At 40.6% G+C, this 27934-nt stretch overlaps 2 protein-coding genes across 24 annotated transcripts in view; both read right to left on the reverse strand.

Annotated features, from left to right (window-relative positions):
* LOC130532344 (focal adhesion kinase 1-like) overlaps positions 1–22893 on the reverse strand; it is a 33752-nt gene extending 10859 nt beyond the window's left edge. For 6 of the 23 annotated variants that reach the window (XM_057044949.1, XM_057044948.1, XM_057044943.1 and 3 more), the window contains exons 1-25: positions 20894–21025; positions 18621–18647; positions 13284–13570; positions 13026–13192; positions 12013–12100; positions 11845–11924; positions 11655–11717; positions 11507–11561; positions 11223–11363; positions 10830–10907; positions 10189–10296; positions 9690–9807; positions 9381–9411; positions 9033–9103; positions 8656–8673; positions 8028–8084; positions 7069–7089; positions 5934–6031; positions 5690–5774; positions 5513–5613; positions 4951–5066; positions 4636–4736; positions 4425–4514; positions 4137–4341; positions 1096–1207 (exon numbers count right to left, since the gene is read on the reverse strand). In XM_057044949.1, coding sequence (XP_056900929.1) covers positions 1096–1207; positions 4137–4341; positions 4425–4514; positions 4636–4736; positions 4951–5066; positions 5513–5613; positions 5690–5774; positions 5934–6031; positions 7069–7089; positions 8028–8084; positions 8656–8673; positions 9033–9103; positions 9381–9411; positions 9690–9807; positions 10189–10296; positions 10830–10907; positions 11223–11363; positions 11507–11561; positions 11655–11717; positions 11845–11924; positions 12013–12100; positions 13026–13192; positions 13284–13570; positions 18621–18647; positions 20894–20930 — 2355 coding nt within the window. In that variant the 5' untranslated portion in view covers positions 20931–21025. Of the gene's footprint in view, positions 1–1095; positions 1208–4136; positions 4342–4424; positions 4515–4635; positions 4737–4950; positions 5067–5512; positions 5614–5689; positions 5775–5933; positions 6032–7068; positions 7090–8027; positions 8085–8339; positions 8428–8655; positions 8674–9032; positions 9104–9380; positions 9412–9689; positions 9808–10188; positions 10297–10829; positions 10908–11222; positions 11364–11506; positions 11562–11654; positions 11718–11844; positions 11925–12012; positions 12101–13025; positions 13193–13283; positions 13571–18620; positions 18648–20893; positions 21026–22639 lie in introns of those variants that run through there. The other 17 variants (XM_057044952.1, XM_057044951.1, XM_057044950.1 and 14 more) reach the window with 14 other exon arrangements.
* A 1703-nt stretch (positions 22894–24596) lies between these two features.
* LOC130532347 (protein NDRG1-like) lies at positions 24597–27421 on the reverse strand. The gene is made up of 12 exons (XM_057044963.1): positions 27266–27421; positions 26924–27029; positions 26668–26788; positions 26525–26587; positions 26349–26409; positions 26134–26220; positions 25989–26045; positions 25744–25910; positions 25553–25652; positions 25411–25446; positions 25285–25336; positions 24597–25107 (listed from the first exon to the last, which is right to left on the reverse strand). Exons 1-12 carry the CDS (start codon positions 27314–27316, stop codon positions 24875–24877), a joined length of 1134 nt encoding a protein of 377 aa, XP_056900943.1. The 5' UTR covers positions 27317–27421; the 3' UTR covers positions 24597–24874.
* Positions 27422–27934: the final 513 nt, after the last annotated feature.

A 27934-nucleotide genomic window follows, 5' to 3' on the forward strand; every position in this document is an offset into this window, starting at 1 on the left:
TGTATGGGGGACAGTTTTATTGAACAATCTAAGATGTGGCCGCCATGCAAAGGTGGGGAGTAGATTAGAGAAATGTAATATAATCCCTTTAACCAATTTAAAGATTTTATCTGGAAAAACTATGGCTATAAAGGTCTATGAAAGCAAAATCCTGAAACGTATGGGCTACTGCTTTAAACATATGGCTTTAGTTGTAAACAAAAGAGGCAGTTAACAGATGCTAACAGCAGGGGCGTGGGGGAGTCGGTGAGGGGGAAGCAGCTGGAGCAACAGGGTTATGGGGTGGGATGGTCTTAGAGGGTGATGGAGTAGGAGGAGGGTCAGAAAAGAGCTTATTATGAAAGAAATCTACCTCCTTTACACACAAAAAATGTGCTGTTATATGCTTTACAACGATGTCTTTAAGAGAAAAACTACAGATTCTAATGATCCAGGGCCTGTTTGACATTAGGGGAGAAACACCTGAGTGGAAGCACAGAGACCTGGATTTAATGAATACCGGTATTAGAAAAGTATCATACGTACTCCTAAACCACATTAGAAAAGTTTTAAAACGGCAGCTTCAAGTACAGTGGAAAGTGCATGTGGGGCTCTGAGGAGTTTCCTGATCAAAATGATGTTCTGTTTCTTCTGTCGGATGTGTCACCCTTGTTCATGAGAGAAATGAGACTTTGGATGGAACACATGATGAAGTAGCCATGCAGTTTCTATTATACATTGCATCCATGTCAGGTACAGCAGAGAAGGCTTACATTAAAATGAGTGAAATAAAGTCACACATTCATTAAGTAACTGGTTATCATCACACATCATCACTCTGTATATGCAGAACCCAATAAATCTCCCCTTTGTGTCTATATTAATATTATAATGAACTAGTCTGCTCATCTATTTATTAATACACCTAGAATCTGAAAAATTGCTCCATTTTATTCATTAATCAATCATGATTCAAAGAGTTGTATGACTGAATATTGAAAACCTATCAGAAATCCTGCAGTCCTTCTATACAGAACATAAAGGGAAGATTATCAATCTATTATGCTCTAAAAACAACAGCCAGAGACAAATACAGGTAGGGTTGAAGCCCCTTACTTTTGGGGGTGCTTCGTCAGAACCCCCGGAGTCCCACGACACAGTGACTTGTCTCCTCATTTCCATCCTGTTCCTCTCCTTCTGCTGAAGCTTCTCCTCTTCCAATATTGTGCTGAAAACACAGAAAATAGATTCAATGGCAATGCACAGTTTCAGAAGTAGTGTTGAAAAATACATTTAAATGTAATGCAACACCCACGTCAGAGCAAAAATGTGAATCCCCAAGGCTGTTACATACAAATTCTTAAAAAATAACCTTAAAAACTAAATAATATTATTTCAAGATCTATCAGGGAAAACAACAACTGTCTGTGTTTAGCCACAGTAACCACACACATGTCTCTTACTGACCTGTTCCCTGGGAAAATGCCTGCTAAACCAAATTCCCAGAGGAAAAAGGAGCTGCTGTGGCAGAGGAGTGATGACTCCACAACTCCAACATGCCAACTCCCCACTTTGCTACACACTGTTTACGCCCTCCTTTCTTCAGTGAGGTTAAGAGCTACTGCTGTATTTATAGCAACATCATCACCCCCTCTTCAGCCATCTCCTGCTGTGTGTGTGTGTGTGTGTGTCCTGTCGCACCTGTCACACTCACTGGCCTCTCTGGAGAATCAATATATGATGGAACAGTGGCCCCACGTATCCCAACCAGCAAGACCCCAAATATCTGCTCCTGATATCCTGATGTTTGTCACCTCACAGGTCGAACATTTATGTATGATGTCATAACAGGCATAATAATGCACTTGAATGGTGTCAACTTTGCCAACAGGAACACTAAAATTTTGATAATGATAATAATAAATGAAAGATGTATTTCGCTAAAACGAAGACCAACTGAGATGTTTGTGATTGTTATGCCTTATACTAAAGAAACATTGAATTAGAGGAGAAATAAGTATTAAATATGACTATAATCATTAATAACTATGTTGTTACTTTGTGACATTACAGATGTGAACATTTCACAGCATGTTCACCTGTATAAGTGATTACAAATACTCCTGTTTCCTGTAATAATCCTGTAAGTGCATCGGAGTAATACTAATAAATAACATGATGAAAATGCGGATGAATCAGAAACATCAGTGGCAAACAAGCCGCGTGTATTCCCTTAATACATATGCCACCACCTGGAATAAAATAGAATATTCTAGGGATGATTGTAAACTTCTATATTTTAACAAAATACTGCTCTGAGAAAATACAAACTGTATGTTTGCATAGTTACTCAAAGAATGCTGCAAAGAATTACGTGAACCCTTCACTCATGAGAAGTAGGAAAAGACTTTACCTTATGATGGGGCTAATCCAAAAGCACCGGTACAGTAAGAATCTTCTGAAACCATAATGAAGCCATTAATACTAACAGGTGGTGGCACCTACCACAGTCATGCTAATAATGACCCATGCAAATAACCACAAAACACCACGCCAAAATAAGGACCAGCTACTCCTGGCAGGACTCCGCTGCAGCTACACACCACAGTAGGGAGTAGGCAGATATCCTTCACCCCAGGTAGACGTGCAGCCTGCAATAGGTTTACTTTTTCCATTCTGCCTAGTTTCCATCTCTCTCTCTCTCTCTCTGTTCTTTGGAATGCTCTATGTCTTGGCAGCTGCCCACTGTGTAAACACACACACAATCTAGGAAATATTTAGTAGTAGCTGAGAGCTGAATATTTGGCAGGAGAACCCTCTAACTGATATTATTAAATAACAGTCAGCCAGACTAAAGAAACAGCAAAGTGTGCATCCTTATACGGTGACTTTCTCCTAATAATAGCCAGAGTTCACATAACACTGTCAATATTGACTTGGTTTCCAAGACATCGGTATTTTGAGGCACACAGTTTCTCACCATTTCTTCAAACCAGCATAGCAATGCCAATTAAAACAAATGTTCTGTAGGTTTTCAAATTAGTGCACAGCTGGTTTTCGGACCAGTAAAACAGACCTGCAAACATGTTGCACATGTGTCAGACTAATGAGCAGAGATCAGGAGGATAATGAAAAGATGGAGAGCTCAGAGAAGTAAGAGGGGAGAAAAACTGACCTTAAGAAAACTGTATGATATTTCATGAAGGAATTTAACCTTGAAATCAAACATAAAACCACAGGAATTTCGTGTGGGTTTTTTTGTGTGAAAGTAAAACTATGAATACTAAGGGGAAAGAATAACGACCCCCTGCTGTGCCATTAAAATGTGCACTGATACACCTCTATTATTAGGCAAACATGTCCAGCTGAATATTATTATACTGACGGCATGATGTCAACAGTCCAAACAGGATGTGCAATCTCCAAAATATTTGGACATTAATGTTTTGTCTTAATGCTAGTGCACCTTGCATCAACCAGCAACATTAAGAGGTTAAATCAGAGGGTATTGTCTTTTGAAACTGAAACTTGTCATGTGCATTCATCATTGTGTCTGGACCTTGGAAGGATATCTACTTAAATAAACAGTTGTTTTAAACAACCCTGACAGATGTTATGTTTCAAATTAAATTCCTTTAACCATGTCTTTCTTCATCATTAAGGATGATGAATTACTGTTGGCTACCAACACTAAAAATTGTAATTCTTCGAACACGTAAAGGACATTTAACTGTGGTGACGTGTGTGCTTCAATTATTGAACAGGCTATCAGCGACACCTGGTGGAATATGTGAGAAAACACTCTTGGAAATTTCTTTATCTAAATGACCACTGCTAAATAAAATCGCAACAGTGCTCTTAAAAGAGTTGGATTTTAGAAATGAATCAGCCCGTCGAGTTATGGAAAGATGATGATGAATTATGGGATATTGTACAATGTAATTTTTCTAAAATGTTTCGTTACATTTTTATGAGCACACAGACACAGGCAAAAGATAAATGCAAAGATATGTTTAAACTTAGCTTCCATTTACAGCTGTGGAACACCATACACATAAATAATCAATAGATATGGGGTACCTGCACTTCACATGAGGTGTCACACTGAGACCCACTTTAACTCATAGTCAGGAACGTGTCATACTCATCATCAATACCTCAGTTGTGTTTTTAGTTCGGTGAATCGGGGCCTCTTGCTGGGATCGTATGACCAACACTTTGTCATCAAGCTGTAGAGAGTAGGAGGACACTGAGGGGGCATAGCAAGACGCTCGCCATTCTCTATCCTGCCGATGACATCGTTGTTCTTTACGCCCTGGAAAGGCTTGATACCAAACATTAGGATCTCCCACATGCAGACACCTGGAGAAAAGGGCAAAAGAGATGCTTTCACATGAAACTGGAACAAACAGGTACATGAGTGAAGACATGCATCTCAGTCTCACCAAACATCCAAACATCACTGGCTGTGGTAAATCGTCGAAAGTTGATGGACTCGGGAGCCATCCATTTAATTGGAAGCTTTCCCTTCGATGCTAAAACAAGATCAATCAGAAGAATTGTGTTCACGACCCTTCCCTCATGAAAAGAAAACTGAAGATAAACTGCTTAGATGGGACTGGAAGCAACCCAGAAGCATGAAGTTACGATAATTACCTTTGTAATAAGAGCTGTCTTCCATGTACCGTGACAAACCAAAGTCACCCAGTTTCACACAGTCAACTGTTGACACCAACACATTCCGTGCTGCAATGTCTCTACAGAAATACATCAAACCAGTGAGACATTGGATTTAGTGAATTTTTTCATAAACTTGGCATTTAAGGTAATAGTTAAGCTTTATTACTTAAGGAGAAAATGTGACATTAAATGTAATTATTTGCCTCTATTTTCTGTTTGTAAGACAAAATAATAATATATTTATTCCATATACAGCTCCTAAAACACAGTTTCTGAACTATCCATTTGTACCTGTGCACAAAGCGCTTGCTCTCCAAATATGCCAGTGCTGTGCTCAGTTGGTATGAATACAAGATGAGAGTGGCCAAGTCGAGACTGTACTTTCTCACTTGGAGAAATGACCGTAACTGTGGGAACAAGCAGAGGAATGAGCTGTTAGGCAGATGGGAAAATAACAATTTAGACCATGAAAATCAGAGGAGGAAGAAAAAAGCCAGAGGAAATATGGGCATACAAGTGAAATTGGCAAACTGACAGAGAAAAATGTCTAACAGTGATAGTAATGTCACACAATGAATGTATTAGCAGAGAAATGTGCCGTAACAGCTACTAATTTCAGCAGGCAGCTACATTGTGACCCACATAAGACAGTAGTGAGTTTAATGTGCTACGCTCATGACGTCACTCAACAGAAACAGCTGAATATTTTCCTCAGACTTAAATCAAATCATGTTCTATAAAATATCTAAACTATAATGCATCATTTTGAAACAATTAAAGAAAATGAAAGAGGTTCTGTAGACAAATACAATGTACGGAAGCAGTGGTTACTGTCCCGTAATGCTCATCTCACCTCTCCGAGTGTGCAGAGCTCCATGATGATCCAGACTGGATTCTCTGTGATGACTCCCATTAGCTTCACAATGTGGGGATGATCAAACTGACGCATGGTCACTGCAAGGAAAGGAATCACAGAGGTCAGAGGTCAACAGTGTGAACAAAAGTCAATGCCGAGACTTTAAAAACTTACATGCTTCTTGTAGAAACTTTTCTCTTACGCTGTCCGACGTTGAGTTTTTACACGTCTTCACAGCAACAGACAAGGCTGGATTCTCCTACAATAAAATAAAATGAAAAACAGTCACAGTGTAATGAATTAGTGACCTTGCACACAGATAAACCATCATTGGGACTGTGTTTAAGTATTACTGATGGCAAACCCTGTATATGGTCTGCGGTCATTTCTGTGTGTGGACCTACGGTACTTTACATACCGGGCTGATGTAGAGTCCTTGGTGGACATCTCCAAACTGGCCCTCGCCTATGCAGCGTCCCAACTCAATACAATCCCGCTGAATCTCATAATCCCGTGCTAGAAATAAACAGAGACATGGACACAGGCAGACAGACACAGGAACAAACAGAAGACACATCTGGATTAAACAAACACATATTTCTTTATTGTCAGGATTGCATTTACTAAACTTGTCAGAGTGCATTACAGCACACAGGGATCAAATCTGACTCTAATCTGAGTGAATAATCAACAGTTAAAACTGATAATGAAGAAATTACACAGCAGTGTGACATAGGTCCTATTTAAAATAGATCCAGTAATGGAAACCAGACAATATATTTAATCTTCCATTTCTAAAATCTTGATTAACAGAACCTACATACCACCTACCTGCTCTGACAAGCTTAGTTTTGATAGGAATTAGTGTCGCTTGACGTCAACAACATGCAACAACAGCATTGGCAGACCAAAGCCAGACAGGCCAAATGACACAGAGGAACAGGATCCAGAAAGATTAAATGCATGAAATTTGTACATTAAATCATATTTAATATGTATATACAGTAGTCAATAGGACTATGGCGTAAATCTAAAGGCCAATCTAGAATGTTATCATTTTCTTTTGTCTGTGCAATGTTGGCTGTTGAGAGGCTTATGGTTTGCTTTCCCGACAGGCATGATACTGCCATGTAACCAGCATATCAATACAGTTCACAATGGCACATCTAAAGTTCTGAGTCAGCGTTGTATTTAGAAAAACAACAAGAGTTATGAAAAGTCAAAATCTGTGTACGTCTGTCATATAAACCTCTTCCCTCCTGCAGGCCTACAGTCACGGGTTCCTGACCTTTGTAAATGTAGAACTCTAGACATGAGAGCAAACACTGTGCTTTAAACTTTTAAAGTACAAAAATGGATCTCTGGAAGCTTCAACTCCCAAAATGACAGCACATCACACGTCAACACAGGGGGATCAAACCAATGGGAAACAGATGCCAATTTTTGGTTTTCATTTAACTGTTGCAAGCAAACATAAAAGAAGGGTCACAGCAACCACCAAAGTAAAGTGCCATCACAATACATTCAGAATCATGGTACATTCCAATTATTACCTTGATCTAGTCCATAGTATTCTGGGAAAACGAGTTAGTGATAGGAGACAGAAATAACTAGCTGTGAGTACAGAGAATCTTCAGTTATGCCATTAAATCACCACAATTGCAATTTGGAAGAAAGCAGATTGTGTCAACGTTTACCCATCCCTCCTTTTGCAGTTGTGTATTAAAAAGCAAAAATTAAAAATATAAATGCTAATAATGTTTTGAGGCAAGCTCATTAGTGACTTTATCAGTAACTTTGAACATTATCAAGACGCCTGGCCTTTATTTCCCATTAATACATCATCCATTCCCGTCACCTTCAACTGTTGCCTCCGAGCAGGACGCTTCTTTTATTTTAATGTGAATATAGCAGTTCTCAAGGAGACAGATATTTTTTTATCAGCAACAACAGCAGCACCAGGGTGTCATTTCAGGTTTTATAGTATCTTGTAAGTTCTTCACAGAAAAGGGAAGTTGTTCGTTAAATCTTATGACAGGTCACTCCACAGATTAGTGTGGTTTCCCCTTTTATTTAAAGACTAAGAAAAAAAAAGATTGTATTCAAACACACAGAGACACACACACAGTAAGCCGTCATTTTACTAAAAATCATACTTCAGATGTGATTTTAGCTTTTTTTAAAACTATGATTGGCGTAGATGATTACATATAAACCGTTTGATCATTTCACCATGTCAAAACCTGAATATTTCAGTATGATATTAACAAAACAAATCAACAAAAATACACACTAGTAGCATTTTTTTTAAAAGCGAATCTGGTTTGGGGCAGAATTAGATGCCAAATGATGAGAAGAAGATGAAGATAAGTAGATAAATACGTCAACAAAAAAAGAATAGACAAAGAAAAACACAAATGTTATGTAATATAACAGTAAATGCGCGTGAGCACACAAACACACGAGACTAGTCACATTAGCTGCAGACATTAATTAGGATATCAATGCTTACTTGATGGCATGGTATACGTGTCCTCCTCATCTATGATTTCAGCATAGTCGTCAGTTTCTGAAGAAGAAAAAGGGGGGCGAGAAAAGATGATCTCTCCTGGCAATGCACAATATCTGCTGAAGATCATTTACAAATATACGTCTAAAACCTATCTACTAGTGCACGCTGAGCTCCATAATCCTAAGATTTTACACAAACAAAACCCCACAACTATTGATTAACTACGATTCTGCACGCAACCCAAAAAGGCACCTTCTTACAAAATAAGATGTAAATACAAAATATTACAGCAAAACAGCAGTTACAGCATACCGTTCCCAAAAGTTGTCACCATAACCAATTCCAAACATGCAAAATACGTAAATGCTAATGCAGTAAAATGCTGTAGCACATGAGGAATGTAACACAGAAGTGTGTAGCAGACGAGGGGATGGACACAGATACATGAACGGAAAGGGGAGGGGTGGAAAATTGATTCTTTCCACAGAAAAACAGGTTGAGTCATGGATAAAACCCAAACAGCAACGTGCAGAGTCAAAGAAACAAAAGTCACACGCAGTTTTGCTTGATAAATGTGGACACAGATAGGGATTTCTCCTGTTAAATAATAGAAAAGATTGTTATTTACCATCGCCACTAGTATGACCTGCAGCAGCCGTTTACAGGCACAGATTGGGAAAGGAAAGGAAAGACATGTTAATGTTGAGTTATGTGAAAAATAACGCTAAAGGTACTGATCTATGATGTTAGATTCCAGAAAACGCTTGTTTAATTCTGCGTGAGTGCCAGTTAGTCAGAGGTCAGTAGACAGGGAATGACAGTGACTAAGACCCTCCATTGTGACATCTGGAAAGACAAGGACTCTTCACTGCACACAGATGAAGCTTTATAAGGGGGGAATAACACATCTGTGAAGCCATATTTAGCTCTCAGCACTGAAAGTCATGAATGGTCATGACATTTAAAGCAGCAGAAAAGGATCCGAGGAGAAAGGGAAATTTTTACCTGAGACACAAACTGCTCGACTCCTGACTCCATCCATCCGTTTCTCCATCCGCCTTTCGTGATTTGAAACTCTGAAGATGGAACATTTTTGTAAATTTTTAGCCTGAAGGTAAAGTTCAAGGTGAAAATGAATTGAGCTATAGATTATAAAAATCCTGAAATATATTGTCATCATAGCAACAATGCTGATTAATTTTCATTTATTACTAGAGCTCCACTCGCGCTGTTTTGCAATGCTAAACTTAAGTAAATCATAGAACAACACCTGCTCAAGTGGCACCAAACCTCCTGAAAGTCTTATTTCGGCATAAAACACAAATGAAAAATAGCAGAGAGCCACAGACTTACTTTGGAATAGAGGGCAAAGCTCTGTCCCCATCTGCAGAGATACAGCAACAATAACGATGTCAGTCACGAAACTGAAACTATAGTTAACAGTGCAACTTTTGTCCTTACTCAAAAGTCTGTTTAATATACTCTTTGCAATCAATGAAAATAAATAACTCCATTACAGGTTTATAGTTATCTTCAATAAAGGAAACAAGCAGATTTTCCTGGGTCAAACTCAACCCAAGGAAAGGTTAAATATTTTCTACAAACTAACAGTGGGTTAATACATATTAATATTATTACTCTAAAAGTAGCTGTGCAGCCTACCTTTATGAACTCTGACAATGAAGGAGTGAGGAGATGAAGAGACAAGCCTACAGTAACCGTCAATCAAGTCAGCCATGTTTTCTGCTGTGGTCAGTGATGCCGTCGTGACTGTGAGGGGCTATGCACACACATACAGATTAGTACCAGAGAGAAGGACAGTGCATTGCTTCATCGCGACACAATGCGGGCTTTATTATGGATGTCTTTGACCAACACACATATGCACACACACATCCTTCCACTGACGACTTTTCTACAGTAAGTCCAGCTTAACGCACACGTCTACTAAAAAACACTAAAGAGGAGACACGTTCACATTTACCACATCCATAAGTGTCACAAAAACGTACATTTCTAACCGTGTTATAAACTGTGGATGTAAATGAACGATGGTGGTGAGGATTAAAATAGTTTGTTTATTTGTAGAATGGAAGACATCTTATAAACTTAGGTGCTCTTTCACAGCCAGAGAACGGTGCATATGGGTGTGTGCTTTTACCTCAGGAGCTCCTGCTACGTTGAGCTGTAGCATGCCTTTCCTGTCCTTCTCTTCCAAAGGAGAATACTGAATTGATTGAACCTGGTTGAAGTTAGCCAAGTGTGTTGGCTGCAGAAACAAAAACAGATAGTCAAAAATAAAAAAGTTTGCATATTATAAAAACACACATGAGCCCTGTAGGTGAGTGGAGAAGTCCTTTACTAAAAATGATTAAAAAGAAAGTAGTAAATAGAGGAAGTAGAATTTCTATGGCTGCTTTCCAGGAGCGACAACACTGTTGCTGTTTATGAGCAACAGAAGCTCTGATTAATTTAATTTGCATGCAATATTAACATATTAAAATAAAAGATTGTGGGCTTGAAGGGTAATTTGTCCTTGTTAAGTTTAAATGAAATAACTCAATTTACACAGTGACGTTCCATATGCGCAGTCTGCAGTCTCATTTGTCACTGTGGTGAGCAACTGTGCATATAATGAAATAACATCACCTGATTACCATGCATATGGCTATTTTAAAACGCCACCTGAAAGGCACGCCAGCAGAGGGCAGTATGGCCAATTCACCTTCAGCATTGTAATTAAGAGCCAACATGATTAAGAGGAGTGTTTTATATATGAGGTTATATATGAGCATTACTCACCGTCGAACCTTTATCTGTGAGGTAGCTGATTCCTTCTTCTGGCCCAATAGCTAACTCAACCGATATTATCCAACTAGACTACAGACAGAATGTGAAGAGAGTATATGAAAACATGCCATAACTGGTCAAATAAGCTTATTTTTTTTATTTTTTTTTTTACTAACAACAGCACTGTCACTGTCATCTGAACCGTCCAAAGCCATTATAATTTTAAATGCTCTTCAGTACAGAGAAATACATGCATTATTTACCAGAAAGCTTTTCTGTGATGACAGTATATGAATATTATAATAAGAATTATTATTGTAATGCAAATCAATTTATTGACTTGGCGATAATTTAAATAAATGGACAATGTAGAGGACATTTCAGTTAAAATGATTGTTAGCCTACCCCCAAAGCACATTTGAAGCACTCTTTATCGAAACGGTAGATGGGCGAGACTATTTCAAAGAACTTGTGGATGCTCTGCTCATCATTGAGGTTAGCAAACTGCTTGAAAGTCTGCTGGATCTGCTTTCGAAGAGTCTTCGCCTGGCAGATATGAGAGGGAAAGAGAAAAAAGTTACATCGTTGGAGGTTAAATCTTTGATGAGAAAGATCAGTGTCACTTGTGCTGTATGACCTTACATGGGAGATTCATTATAGTGACCATCTTGCGGACGTTTCAGGCTTACCTTGAGGGACTCCAACAGGCTTCTGGGGAAGAACCTTCTCAGACCAACATCTTTCCTGTGGATTTTGCATGAAGTGTATACATTAAGACATATTTCTTGCAGTTGTATTAGCAGCCGTAGTAGCAGTAGTAAATAACAAAATTCTTACTCTAATAATTCATAATTGGACTTTTTATCCAGGGCATTTCCTGGCATTTCTCTGAAGAACCGCCTAAACAGATGGAGGGGAGAATAATTTATATACTGTTTGAATTGTAATGCGATGCAACACAGTGTGATAAAACACAAACGTTGTGTGTGTGAGTGTGAGTGTGCGTATGCATATGTGTTTCTCTCACCTAATTTCCAAACAACCCAGTTTCAAGGCAACATCTTGATCCACCTGATCAGCTATATGTTGCATGTAGTCGCTCTTGACCTGGAAAAGAATAATAATTAGACTATAAAGTTGCTTTAAAGAAAATAAAACGTGCACAAAAACATAAAATCCCTTCTTCATGCCTTACCTGATGATAGAGGTAGTTGAGAGAGGGTTTGTCTTCAGAAAAGTGGCTGAGGTAACCTTTAGGAAGATACCGTATCCGTAACTCATACCTGAGAAAGGGAGAGAAACATTTTGGCTCAATAAGCAATGGTATTAAAAACCAATGTTGTATAAAATCCATAATGGAATTCCTGCTGTTACAATTGACAATTAACTGCAACAAAGAAGTGCCCACATGTTTATAATTTCATACTGTATTAAGTTATGACTGAGGCACAGCAGCAGAAATGGGTCGGAACAGGAGCGGTGAGCACCAAGCTGCTGTAATAATACAGGGCTGCAGTTAATTAATGTCACCAAGAAAAATGAATAAAACATCCCTCTGTATAATGAATGAACAAAATAAAAGAGAGAAGAAAGAACTCTGCACGAAGGAGAAAGAGATCAAAGCGAAACGAGGGAATGCAAGCGGGCAAGATAAAAAGGAGGGGGGGGGCACGAGACAGTGAGAGTGCAGCCGAGTTAACGCATCCCCAGGCTACTTTTGGATTGTTCTAACAATAGCCTGGCAGAGCTGAAAGAAGCTCCTGTGGGTTTGCGATTCTGCTGCCCTTCAAGACACAACTGGAAAACAGCAGCTTGGAAAATGTGCTGCAGCTGATGTGTGTAAACAGCGTTTGCAGTCTGGAATAATGGACAGTGATAATAAAGGATGACAAACATAACCCATTAACTATGCATTTGAATGTAAGGCAAGATGTTAACAACATCAAGTGCATTATACGTAGTATCCTCGATGTAACCAGCTTGAATTTAAAAGCCTTAAACAGTTCAGATTCTGACTCGAATGCATTGAATGTGTGAGGCCACCATGGCCTCGATCTTTCAAAATGTAATCAGCTCATCTTTGAGGTCGAGTTCTTAAAATACCATGTATACAAAATGTGACGTTAGATGCTGTGACGCTCAAGCTTTTGAAGGAAGAGGGAAATACATGTGGAACCCGCAGAGAACATCAGCTGATTAGAACACTACCTCCACTCGTCCTGGGGATGTTGTTTTTCATATTTCTCCCTGATATGGGAAACACCTAAATCGGGGTGTAACCAATGGAGTGCATCAGAGTGGAGATGGGTGAGGCGGAGGCCCAGAGAAGACACGCAGCGCAATTTGTGGATCTCTGCTATCTTCTGGATAACACCCTGTTACAACACAAGGAAGGAGAATAGTTAATATCAACACTAATCATGACAATATTGCAAATGTAGCATGTAAAATGCTTCTCTGTCTTACCCTGACATCTGTGCCATCCCCATGCCTGATATTACTGGCCCAGTTGCAGGGCTCATTATTTGTTTCAAAGTAATGGAAGATTTTCAGAACCCGATCCATGGAGCCCGGGGGTCGTTCAAGGCCTCCGGCAGAGCCACCAGTACCAACACCAGTGTTGCTGGGCATCCCAGAACGGGATTTAACCCCACAGCCACTGGCTGCTGAGTGATTGTGGTTGGGTTCCAAGTAGGAAGACGATGCCATGTCTGACTCGGGTGATCTTCCTGGGGCTAACTGGGCATCATATTCTAAGAGAGTAGAGAAGTAAATGCACAAGAGAGTGTTCAAGTGTCTTTAAGGTACCGTAATCTTTATAGCCAATATACTTTTCCACTACACAGTATCATCTCTACATGGTTCGACTCGACGTGGATACGGTTGCTTTGATTTTCCATTACACCTTTGTACCTCTGCAATGCAGGTGGGTTCTTCATAACAAGGCAGTCCGAAACTCTGACCACGCCATTAGCATGTCCGCAGTTGTTGTTAAAACCAATCAATATCTGTTTTGTACGTTGCTCTCATGACTTGTCAGCAACATCAATCCCCTGGCCAATCAGGGCATTAACAGACTTCATTAACATAATAGCAGCTACATGCTTGGAACCCCAGCTGAGAACCAACTCAGCCCCGGGTCCCCCTAGTGGAAAAGCCTCTGAATCGTACCATGTTGAGTCGAGGCGCGCCGAGTTGATAGTTGCAGGAAACTGGAATTATATATCTAAAAATGCACTCAGCTATGAGCAATAATACAACATCTTAGGGATAAAATGTTTGAAATGAAGAAAATGATTGATATAACAAAAAAATAAAATAAAAATTATGTTTTAACATCAAATAAGCATTGTAAATTAAAGGTGAGCTACTACTGTATCTAGATTGAACTGATGTGGATTATATTCACAGGATTGGTCTTAATAATTATGTTGTAAGGATTACAGAAGACGAGACTAAAATATCACCATGTTGTCATTACCATGTAGTTAAAATAATCCCACTGTCACAACCTCTGGAGACTGACTGGTTGCCATTTCAGTGATCTCATTACAACACACCAGCTACTTAGCTAATAACAGGCGACCTTGGCTAATGACTAATGAAGCCTTGTAGTATAAAGAACATATCAAAGGTACAAAGTCAAATCATTTATAGTAACCCTGACGTCCTTCCCCCAGCTACTGTATATATTCAGGCTGTAAGGATTAAAAAAATCAGTTACAAAAAAGCTGCAGCATATTTGTTCAGCGGGCTTAAATGCCAGAAAGCTCTCAGCTGCGTCTCATGTTCTTACAATATATAGATGGCTCGTTAATCAGTTTACATTACAAAAGGAAGGAGCCGAGTGCTACATCCTGCTGACCATTTTCCACTGTTGACGCAGCAACTTGATAAAGGCTTCGTTGGATATCTCTCTAAAGACCTAAAGGATGAAAAGAATAATGTAGACTAAAAAAAGGAATACTGTAGATAAATGTGTTGCTTTAGATGTATGTTGTATGTTCTTAAGCATACACATTTAAGTGCAATACGCAATTATTGGCTGTTCAGATGTAATAGAGCAGCGCTGATTTATCGAAAACACTATTAAAATCTATTTATTTAAAACCGCAAGTTCCAAACTGCATTACCTACCAAATACAATATCATTACTTTGAAAAGTGCTGCACGTGCAGCAGCCATATAGTTTAGCCATGTGTTAATGTATAATCATTACATAATGCACACCACTGCATAAGCTTACCGGTATATAACACACACCCACACACACATAAATCAATATTCCATAGAAGGTTTAAAGAAACCTATGATACCACTGTTTCATTCTGATAAAGTTACTGGAAATATTTAATTTCACATTTGCTTCCAACAAGCAAGAAATCCCTGTAACCAAAATGAATAAATAGAATTATAAATATCAAATTAAAAAATTATAATCTATGAATCTCATTTAAAGAAAAAAAACACTTGGAAATAAAAAAGTGGAATAAATTAAAGGTGCTACCAACATGAATTATTTTTTAAAATATGAATTCAAATTAAAAGCCAAATGATGGATTATTTTTGCCTTCACCAAGCAACTATCGTCAGTCATAAATTTCAACATGTCTGACTGGGAAGAACATTCCAGAATATACTGGTAGCTGCTCTTCCCACATTCTTTAACCATTAACAAGACTGCACCACTTAAATTTTGAAAGAGATTTTGGATGGTAATAAAGAAAAATCATCCATTTGGAATGTCTCTTAAAACACTACTAATACTCAAATCCTCGTTTAATCCTGTTTACATATTATAAACAGTAATATTTCATCATAGTTGTTAGCGAAGCCCTAACTGCATCTACCCTTCCGTGTCTTGATTGCGTATTGTGGCACTCTGTATCTCATCATGATGAAAAAAATTAAAGCTTTGGAGGACATAAATGCATCCCAAACAACCCCGCTTCACAATTTGTGCACAGCTAATAACAAATGAAGTCATTTCTCCTCGCACCAATTACAGCACTGACTGCTCATAGGGATAAAACAGACATCACATCAACTAGGCCAAGCAGGCTGCCAGAAGGGGGGCGGGTGGCTGCCAGGTCCCCCATAGCCCCTCTCGGTGGGGCCGCAGCGACTGACACTCAGCCTGTTAAGCTACTGTGGTTTAGAGTTGAGCTCTGTCCCACAGCGGCAGCAGCAGAAGGACGGCCGATCTCTCATCTAACTGGTATCTGGGTTACTGGGGTTAACACACTCCTGGGGGAGCTCAGGCCTCTCTATATTTTCACCATCCTTTTCTCGGTCTCTTTCTACTTGCTTTCAGTTGTTCATTCTTCACTTCCATCCAAAAGCCCTAAATTCCCCCTGACTTTCAGTCCGACAGCCCTTCCGCACGCTTTTCTCCCTTCCCCATCTACAACACCACTGCTCTCTTCTCTTAATCTCCACTTTATCGCACAAGCCTTTTAGCTCCTCTCTTCACATCTATTTGATGCCACTGTCCTATTGAACCATCGCTCTTCCTTTCTCCATCTCATCTTACGTTCATCCTTTAACACTTTCCTCTCTTGCCCTCCCTGCATTGCAACCTCCCTTCCCATCAGCTGGATGCATCATAGCTTAAAACGTCTGCATGATATTTACAAGTGACAATATTAGAAAAAACAAAGTCCACAAATCCAAGAAACAGACTGAAAGAAGTGCGGTAAAAAAAAAGAGCTCCATGAACCAGCAACGGGCATCTAAGAATAAGAATTTATCATAAACAATTTTCTGTATTGCTTTTTCATTTCCCACCGAAAGCAATAAGAATGTTATTCTCAGAAGCCAGAACCCCCCAATAACACCTACACTTGGACAAATATGAAAAACAAATCTGTCTGAACCAGATCCTGCAGCTGAAAAACCAAATTGAAGTTCATGCAGCCTGACAAAATTTGCATAGATGCAAACATCAACAGGTCCCAGTTCAGATTTGTATAAATTATTTACCTACTACTACATGCTGCAGACTGCACCTTGATTTAATACGAGCAGAAATAGACACAAAAGCCTGTTGGTATTTATGTTCTTATTGAAAATACATACTTGGAAGTGGATGCTGTGCATAGATACAGGCCCCCTTGCTCCAACAGAGAGGGATGCAGCCACTGTTCTCCATGTGTTTTATGGTGTGGTTCTGTCTAGTGTCTGGCCACAGGGCCCAGACAAACCTGTTAAACCCTAAAAACACCATAGACTATCCTATAGGACTGCCTTTTAACAGCCTTTAACAAATTTGATTAAGACACGAAAAGAAAGAAATCAATCCTAATGTCTCTGGGTCATAACCTGTATCTCCAGTATAGATCCCAGTAGTGGGAAATAGCATATGCTGAATATACTGTACTAGAAAATCTATCACAGGAGTCTCAGCATGTCCTGTCGCACTGTTGAGGTTTTACCAGCCACGCCAGAGTCCAAGTCCAGCTGATAAGGATGATTCAAATGTTTTCACCATGTAAACCAAGATACAGGGATCAGGAGCTCATATCCACAGTGGGCAATAAAATAATAAAATAATCTGGTCATTTCAAGTCTTTAGGCAGAGGCTTAGCTTCCACATCCTAAATCAATCCACAAAATCCTGTCAGGGGTTTTAAACCAGGACACACTGCTTAATTTCCCAGAGACACAGTCCTTGAAGATTCAGTGGATTTTCTGTCCATTAGAAGTCACAAAACCCCCCAAAAATATCAAATTGCGTCCATGCAGAGTCGTGGGTCTGCTCAATCACTCGATGTAGAATTCAAAAAATGTGATATCCTTGCGCTGAAAGTCATCCATCCAGATTACGAAACCTGACATCACCGGCTGGAAGGTTAAATTTCTAATCCAGTTAAAACGGTCAGGGAAATCCAACAATGTTATCCGGAATTGATGGCAAAACAGAAGGAAAAAAACAGAAACAAGCATCAGTAAAGAGACGAAATGTAGGGCAAAGTGAGGCATCAAGAAATGGAACAGCAAGTGAGAGAGACACAGAGAGAGAGAGAGAGAGAGAGAGAGAGAGAAAGATGAGAGTGACCGAAGCAGGAGGGAAAAGTAGAAGTACAAAGAGAGACAAGACAGAAATAGACTAAAGCATGGTCGTAAAAAGCAGCGCAACATCTGCAGAGAAATTATAAAGTGGAACAATGAACGAAAGGAAAAACAGAGCGGAAGCAGAGAAACCCCTGGTGAGAAGCTTCCTGACAATGCGGAGAGCTTGGAGGAGTCAACCAGGTCAGTGCAGGTATCTGATGTCAGAAAGACACATAAAGTGACGCAGAAAAGGTCAGAACTGTCAGAGTTGTGATCTGATGACATACAGGATGGGAGGACTTGCAAGGTGAGGACAAGGTGGTGATGTAGGAGCTTTGGATTTATGAATAATGATGTGGTGAAGTCAGTGCCAAGGCAGACATCTGGGCGTTCTTCATCTGGATGGGGAAGGCAGCTAAACCATGTATAATACACAGGCAATTCAAACCATTTTAAGCAGCTGTGGAGCAGAAAACACATATTCCAGTGGCTGATCTTTCGTAGATCACTTCCTTCACTTCATTTCTTTTCATTATCCTCCCACTTGATCTCTGTCCCTCTTTCTCCAGTGCCTCAGCAGTGCCCTCTGCCTCATTATTATACTTTTGTGCAGTGACGAAGAGAACTTCAACTCGACACAAAAATATCCTGATGATTCATGGAGGTTATAGATCAAGAAGGGAGACTGTAAAACTGTATATGCCAGTCAGGATGGGCTTACTATGTGTATATATATGAGAAAGTACTCACCAGCATAGTAAGATATTCTGGAAATATCTACAAAAATGACAAGAAGAGAAAAATACATTTTAATTTGACAAATTGTTAAAGTGATGCAGTTTCTACACATGAACAGGAAAAACAAGTTTCATATAATGTGGATTTATAACAGATGATTAAACAGTGGATGCAATTGATGGAAAATAGAGTAAATAAATAAGCAAGTAGATAAAATTGAAGGAAATAAAGTGTAAAAGGGTCCAACTGAATCTCAACTGTCCCACATATTCAGTCAGCATATACTGTAAGATCTCCAAGCAGCAGGATTCTGCGTCTTTCTGCCACCCTTGCGACCTTGTGACACCCTTGTCTCTGACTCAGGTGTGTGCTGCTGTGATGCAGCACTTTTGCAGCTCTCGTCAGTGACACACCTGCATTAGTGACACTTCGTGATGCACCGCGCTCCATCTGCAAACCCACGATAAGTTGCAGTATTCTGCGGTTTTGGAGTAACTCTTCCCATGAATACGACCGATACATCCTCCCTGAACAGGTAGCCCTTCCATAAATATAATTATTATAACACCAAGTTAAATTTCATTTCTCCAATCAATATGCTGAGCTGCAGGCAGCGGCTGAAACTCAAATAAAGAGGTCGAAAACGTGCAGAAAGCTTAAACCTAGACTATAATTCCCATTGACGCCTTTTCTCAGAGCTTCTGCCTCCAACTCAGAAGCATCTCCTCGCCTCAGTGCTCTCATCCTTTTTCTTTCTCTCCCACTCAGTTTACAAACCTGCCGCCTCTGGCTGCCCACCACAGAAGCTACACTACAGCTGACACCCCATTAAGCGCGCTGCACAAATTCATTCTCATCAAGAAAAGGGAAAAAGATGTCTTTTTGGAACTCCATAGTACTGCCGAGGGGCACAATGAGGCAGAAAGGATCAAGACCTAAAGTAACGTCACAGACAGTTAATTACTGAAGCAGCTTTATGGTGGTTACTCACTGCAAAGCTATAAAAACACCACTGTAGCATCTGGACTGCTGCAGAGATAGAATTAAAATACTGCCGGGTTTTATTTATACCACTATTCTTTTCTTTGTGAAAACCTTTCACATGATGGCGCTAAGAATCATCTGAAATGAAAAACATGCACCCTTATTATTTTTACAGCGAAGATGCAGCAACATCCTACCGAGCCATCTGGGCAATATAATTAAATCCTTATTTTTATTCATTTTCTATGCTGGTTGCATACTCAAATTGGCTTCTGTGCGTCAACTGGGCTGCTAAGATTTCTACTTATTTCAAAAAACAATTGGGACCATTGTTACGCACCAGTAGCGTAACAATGTTTATTAAATGGTCAAACTGGGCCATAATGCATCCGGTACCATTTAAAAATGCATCACTGCAACATAGGAAAAAAAGAATATGACACAACCTGTCAGGTATCTTAGTAATAACTATTAGCACAGCAGCAGAAAACATGGCCCGGGGCACAGGATGGGTGTTGAAGGGAGAACTGTCCTGGAATTCAATACAGCACAATGAAATCACCACAAATGAGACAAGACATGAGACGATACCACCATTGAGTTTGTAACAAGGTAGAAATCACACATCACGTAGATGTTTACAAGGCTGTGTGCAATTCTTTCCAAAACTTAAGCAGAAACAAACACACACTTCATCCATTTCTATAGTTATGACCCCTAGAGAAACGTTAGGTATTTCACAGAAAGCCTTATTTTACACACATGTGTCCTGTACAGAGGAAGGTGACATTAAATAGCTGTGGTAGCTTGGTATAATTTTGCTTCTACATAAAAGTAGAATCAGGATTTTTACCTATATGAGGTACAGATATAACCAGAGATAGCAGAATTCTTCTGACCAAAGAAGGAAACTCTGATATAAACCACATTTAAAATGATGGACCTTCTTTTTGGCATTTTGGGAAAGTAGTTGCTGTTGTTAGAATCCGCTTTTGCTTCTGCCAAAACTAAATGTAGTTCACCAACTGTAGGCCTACGCGGCTAATCAATACACATTAAAAGCACTACATAAACTGAGGTGACACTGAAGCAAGAAGCCTTTGGCGTCCTTGTTTGTGTTCCGCACTCGACCTGTCTGACGTTTTCACAAGCAACTGCTTGCATGGCGGTGAGCAGCACAAATTCCTTTCCAGCCCTCAGTATACCAGACCCTCTATCTGCCGAGCACAGAGCACCAGAACCAGTCCGATCGCGAGCAAACACATTCACTGAGTCACCGGCATGACTGCACGTATTCATACCTCCGTTGGCGCAGCCCAGGAAGCCCAGGAACTGCATGTTGACAGTTGTTAAGACTCCTCAATCTTCACGAAGTGACATATGTGTGCGTGCGTTGCCGCCTGTCTGCTCACTTCCTAGTTGCACTGTACACTGTCACTTATAACAGTGTGAGAAGACCCGCCCACTCATTGTTTTAGTCAGACACACCTGGAGGCTGAGTTATATGTCCCAACAAGGGCCGCCTCCCCTTGCTAATAGTACTGACACTGCATCTGCGTTCACTTTGCATCTTAGCCACTGCTTTTGAACACACAGATGATCTAAACTTGTGCTCTCCATCGCTACATCTTTTGATTAGCGAACATGTTTCCACACTGTACAATCTAATACTTTTACAAATGCATGTCTAAACATGTATCATTAGTACAAACAAAAAATACACACCGTTCTTCCACAATGACTTCAAGTACAATTGCTTTTCTGAGACTACAAGCTTATTATATTTGCGTGCAGCAACTTGAATGAGCTTCAGTCCTGTAGAAAGGCATTATTGGTTGGAGAAGTTGCATGCAACCTTTTGAGAACAAGTCATTTGAACCTTTTCTGTAGCACTAGATTACAAAAAAAATGAGTTGCATTACTGAAACTCCAGAGCGCCATAATTTACACGTTTTTTTTCTCATGGTTGACAGCAGGCCTGTGTTCCTCACACAGGCGTGGAAAAAAAATATATCCATGAATGGCATCATTGGACAGCCTGGCAAATATTAACAGCACGTCAACAACATTACACTGTAAAGTCTGAACTCAAGGTAATTCATGGGAAGGGAAGTGACGTCCCGAAACAGAGCGAAAGTTATACGATAGAACAAGACAAGCATTTAGCACCAGATTTGAGATGCTTTGGCATTTTCCAATACACGCTGCACGTGACTGGTGGGGGTGGTGATGTCAGAGACTTCAAGGATGTGATCAGGGGCAACAGTCAAGGAAAGGAAACAGGGATTAGGGGAAAAGGAAGGGTATTGTATCATCTGAGGAAGACATGACTGGACAGCACTTTTTTTTAACCTTAATCAGTAAAATTTGCAGGAACAGTGACACCCAGGGGGCTGCCTGAACCAGGCTGCACCCGGCGTTGGGGTCTCGTATTTTTAGCATTGAGATACCCCTCTAATATTACCATAACTGCTCCATTTATGTAAATCAAGTTCTAAATGTGGCATTTGTTCTTCATAGAAGATTTCTGCTCCTCACATGGAAGCCGTGTAACACATTTAATTCGGCCTTCGTGGCGTTTCTACTGTTATTGTGGCTGACATGGCAGCGAAGCACCCAGAAACACTTGGAACGCACAGGAACAATCTTCTTTGTCCGCGATTCGCCAGGTGCAACAATAAGCCTGAAGTGTGTGCAGACCGTAATTCCACATGGCTTCTGAATGCCACTCTTGCAGCTCTTATGACAGAAAAGCCTCCCTGACTTGGACCTTTGCACCTAACCGTGGAGCCAGAGAGGGGTGGTTTCGGCCACTGCACCACTGTCTGTCTGTTAGGAATACAAATGACTTCGCGGTGTAAAAGCACCAGCGTTCAATCCTCTCCAGTTCAGCAGATTCCTCCATAAACTCCACCACCAGTCTCCCAACACACCCATTCACGTATTCCATCTGCGGCATTCCCATTGTCTGTTCCCAGCTGAGCTAGCTCGGCTAACGGAGGACCGTTTCCATTTAATCCGCCCCCCCAGATGGGATCAATACTCACCGCTTTAGCGCCGGAGCTCGGCCGCAACAACGCTCCGCGACCGGTCAGAACATTTAAAATATAGCCGGTTGTATATCGGCGTGAGAGCCGGCTGGGTGACTGTATCCCTCCCTCGCTGGTCCCTCTCGCTGTCTGTATTTTTTGTGTCCACAACAGCGCCGTGCCCGGTGGTTAGTGTCCACTGACGCTAGCCGTTAGCAGCGCCGCTGCTGCCGCCTGCGCCGCCGCCGCTGCCGCTGCTGCTGCTGGAGCCTGAGGTTTTCCAATATGGCTGCAGCTGGAGGGGCTGGCGGACAGGAGGAGTGGGCCCCTACGTGTCAAGCACGGCGAGGGACCCCGAATGGCTCTTACGTAAGATTTCAATTTAATAAATGTTCCCATTCCTCATCAGCGAGGGGGTTAAAGTTTGATCAAGTCATAAAAAGCGTGCCATTCGTCCAACATATAGTTTAAAATTTACAACATGAAGTCGCTATAACATGTGGCCACTTAAGTCTTCCATATATACAGTATGTTGTAAGGGAAATATGAGCTTGTAGTACATGTAGGAAAAATACATTTTGAGATCCTAACCTATCATCTTCATCAAGAGCTCCTCAGCTTTCAAGGATGTCAAAATATATTTGTTTAGTAAAGAGCTGTAGAGTTTCAGCGGCCATAACACAGTCACACAATAAACCTTTTGATAATTTCTTTACATTGATGAGGGCTGTTTGAATAGAAAGTCAATTCAAATGCAGACCGCTCTCAAAAAGGACTTAAAACCGGTGGAGCACATTGAGGTCTATGAAGATGATGCTTGGGTCAATTTTTGTCAATCTCCAGCCATCCTGCGTACATGCAGGACCATCCCTTAATAACAAAGGAAGTGTGCAGATTTGCTGGGATGCACCAGTGAATTATCAAGGAGCAAATGGTAGTGCAGATTTAAAACCCCATAGTGCAGAGGCTTTTTCATGTTTATAGGAAATCACTGGAGACTACGAACATAAATTATTCATCATTGTATCATGGCGTATGACAAAAACACAAAAGAGCCTTTCAAAGACGCTCCCATCACCCACCACCCACAGACACGCAAACAAAACAATAAATTGTGACTTTGATGTCTGCTTCCATAGTGCAGCCTTGGGTCCCGTGTGTTTGCACTAATTCACAGATGGGGTTCATTTTAATTTATTGAGGACCCCACAACATATGGCGCACATAATATCCTTGCAAAAACACCGTTGTGAGGCAAAGAGCATCAACTTCACATTGAAACTGAAGTTAAAACTGCAGTACACAGCACTTATTCATTTAATTATGTATTCATCGGGCAACTTGTTATATATATTATAAAAGTGGGAAAATATGATGTTGGGGGGGAATTAAAACTGATTTGTATTTCTCCCCTATTGAAGTTGTAATTTTGTTATACCGATAAGCACACCTAAATAATGACAAAATATGAATCTAAGGCAATAGAGATTACAGCAAAATTAAGAAAAAAATGCTTCACTGTCAGAGTGAACAAACTGGACCAACAACAAAACCATGTGGAGAGCGCAGATCAAAGGTATAGGCCCATTGTCAACATTTCCAGAAAATTAATGATTTTTTGAGTTATTTTGTTCACAAACTGACAAATAAACGCTAGCTCACATATTCGTTTGCGGGGGTAATTATACGAACTGAAAATATGATGAAAATGATACTAAGAGGTTCCTCCGATGCGCTGGAGATGCGCCGGTCAGAAGCGGGTTTAGACCGCCCCCTAGTGGACAGAGTGGCGATGTGCACGGAAATGTTTGCGTAAAATAGATTTATATCATATTTTTTAGATTCGAATAACTCACATTTTATCTGGAAAATCAAAGCGAAATTTATACTGTATAATGTAATGATTATAATCAGTCAATAATTATTAGCATTTATATAATTAAAATATTTTGAAAATATAACACAATTTCAAACATTTCAGTTTATTGATTTATTACTGTATTTTTACATTCATGAGCGTCTTTATACATTTTCTTATCACATTTTTCTTATCATTTGAATTCACATATTTATGTTCCTTTAAAGAGTAAGCCATGATACAACATGAAACAAACAGTATGATATGTGTCTGCCTAGTAAGTGCAGGTCAAAGGGCATTATGGGTTAAACTGAGCTAGTGATGGGAAGCTCTACATTTCTAGTCATGAGGCATTAGTGGATTAGTGTGCATGAGATTAGGATGAGGGCTGCGTTCTAGCACGTCACTTCAGTGGACTTGGAGATGCTCTTGGACATGTTGCTGGTGGAGATGCTCTCCATGGAGACGTCTGTGTGCGAGCGCCCGCGTTTCTCCTCGGCCCCACGCGAGTGTGTTCGGCCCCGCAGCAGCTCGTTGGTGTGTGAGCGGCTCCGCGAGCCATCAAAAGATGAGATGCTTGAGCTGGAGGTCGTCCTTGACCGCAGTCTGGTCATACTGGCATAGGACACTGGAGATACAGGAGGTGTTTGGAACACATTTTATACAGGTAATGTTAATTGGAACAACTTTTTAAAAAATTATTTTATTAGAAATAAAATAAGGATTCAGTGGACTTGCTGCACGAAGTGAAAAAGGTTACGGATGCGTCTTTCTACCATTTAAGTCAGAAAAAATGGTGGCTTACAGTATCCCATTCCCTGGATGAAATATTTGATGGCTTCAATCATTTTGGCCGGCTGTTGAGAGACAAAAAAAATGTTAAAAATATTTGCAAGCGAGTCACTAGCAGGACTAGAAGGATGCAGCCTACCTGATCCACCTGAGGAAGTCCTCCACAGTCCGCCATCTGAAACAGCCCAGCCCAAAGACGCTTTAGTCTTATTATTGTGTTTAAAAGACAGCGTTTTTAAAATTATTTTTTAAAAAAGTGATCCCTTCAATCATTCAGTCACCTTAAGCAATGTGCTTTTGGTGGGGTTGAGTTTAGCGTTGCAGTCGACCACCGCTTCCACTACTGGAGAATTATCTCCTACCACCAGCAGAGTCGGGCATCTGAGAAAAACAACACATCCACAAACATTTCTAAACAATACGTCCTCCAAACTCTCTCTGGTGAGACAGAAGGTGGTGGTTTGGCCCTAACCTGAGGGTTCTGGCGTTGATGTTTCCTCCAGGAATGGGCCTCTCCACCTCCAGGGCGTTGCGGCTGTTGTAGGAGCGGAGGAACTGGCTGACGTTGGCCTGGTTCATGGTGGCTGTGATGTAGTGACGGTAGGTAGCGATGAGGTCGTGGTTGTTTTCAATCTCTTCCTGCAGAAAACAGCGAGACAACCATCTGTTACTAGAGACTCCAGACACAAGACAGCAGGAGAAGGTTTGATCATTGACCTTTCCAAACAGTTGTGTGATGATCGTGTCCGGGAGAGTGTGTGTCCACTCAGTGATCTAGAACACACATCACGTGCATGTTATTACATTTAGTAAGGGAATAATAAGATCTTCTCTATTGTATGACTAATGTCACAGTACCTACCTTGTTAGCAACGCTGTTCATTAACCCTTTAGAGTTTGGGTCAATATTGATCAAAACTAACCCTTCCACCAGCTCGGGATGATTAAGCTGTGGAAACACAGAGCAACACGCTGTTACCGCACTCTTCTCCCTCTCTGCCATGTTTTTGTTAGTTTTCCTGTTAATTTAACAGGCTCCAAAGGTTAAGAGTATTCGGAGGTGCCGATATCACTTACAGCTAATTTAGCCAGGGCGTAAGCGCCTGCTCCGACCCCCAGTCCGATCACGCTGCGCATCCTGCAGAGCACAGCAAACCGTCAAAACGCTGCCTCACACCAAGGGCAAACCTGTTTATAGTTAGAAGTGGCCTTTCGATGCTGTCTGACTGTGTTAGTTCCAATATCTGTCGTACCCAAAGTGTTTGAGGACTGCGGTCAGCGCCTCAGACAGCTGGTCCATGGACGGGTAGGTATACCTGAGAGGTCAACGCAGAGGTCACTAAAAGGATCACATGTAAGTTGAAGAAAACGGGAACGAGTGAGTCAGTGTACTGACGCAGCGGGCAGGGTTTTGGCTCCCTCCTGTTGTCCCGGTGCTTCAACGTGGCAGTGAGGGAAATGCCTGATGATTTCCTGCATATCTTCATGATCAAACAGCGCTCCAAAACAGGACTTATCTATCGGGAGGACAATGGTTGTCAAATTTAAACTGCTAAATATCACAGAGGTAACATTAAGGGGGAAATTATATTAATACATGGATACAGTTTTAAGGGGAGTTATTTAAACTGGTTGTTGGGGGTCAGACTCACAGTTTAGTCCCACGTCATGAAACGTCAGGATGACGGGATGGTTCGATCTCACGGTTCCTGTCATGGTGCAGTGGAGTTTTCCATATGGAGTCTCTACATTTTCCTCCTAAAACGGACAGAATAAATCCTTTTTAGACAATTCTTCTAAACTGATGTGTGTGGAAGGGTAAAGCCCCTAAAGGGGGGTGTTTAAGTGTTTTTTCATGTTTCACAAAACCAACTAGTGATGTTAAAATTGTAAATCATATTTACTGAGTAAAATCTGGTAAAACTACGCTTTAAATCTTATCTCGATGAATAAAACTGATTTTAAGTGCTGGCTCAAGATGAAGAGGTACTCACAGTGATTTGAGGCTCAAAGACAGAGTCACACACGTTGTCTTCCAGAACCATGGCTGCTGGCTTTGAGGAGACTGGACCTCTTCTTCAGTCGTTAAGACTTCCTGGATCCTGCAGTGAGATGAGACAGCAGCAGGGCTCTTTGTTTGTGCCTGCTGTGCTTGAGCTGGTTTATATATCCTCAGATGCTGATCTGCCCATAAGCTCTAACTCCAACCTGGCTCTGATGGTCAACAACTGGTCCCGTCTTGTTTTAATCGGATCGCAGGTTCTTACAGTCCCACAAAAACTGACCTGTAGAGGGAATTGACCAAACATCTCTATTGACAAACACCTCACTCTGGAGCTTTCCTGTGTTTCTCAGTCAAACTAAATATCATGAACTCATCATCTCTCTGTAAATTCAGATTTGATGAAGAGTTTATTGGTGTTTTGTGGGAAAACCCTAAATGTTCTCATGTTTCTGCCTGGCATCATTCCATAAAACAAGATAAAACTTACCTGTAATCAGCTGAATGTTTGTCAATTTTTCTCTGGAAAAACTGTATATGACATGAAAAGCATTTTATTTTCTGCCAGAAGGTGTTAACCAGCAGGTCAAGAGTCTAATCTCAGTGAGCCACCTGTTCCTCAAGGCCAACATTCAGACCACAGTTCAGTAACCTTGATCCA

Source organism: Takifugu flavidus, chromosome 10 (assembly GCF_003711565.1).
Source record: "Takifugu flavidus isolate HTHZ2018 chromosome 10, ASM371156v2, whole genome shotgun sequence".
NCBI classification, from domain to species: Eukaryota; Metazoa; Chordata; class Actinopteri; order Tetraodontiformes; family Tetraodontidae; genus Takifugu; species Takifugu flavidus.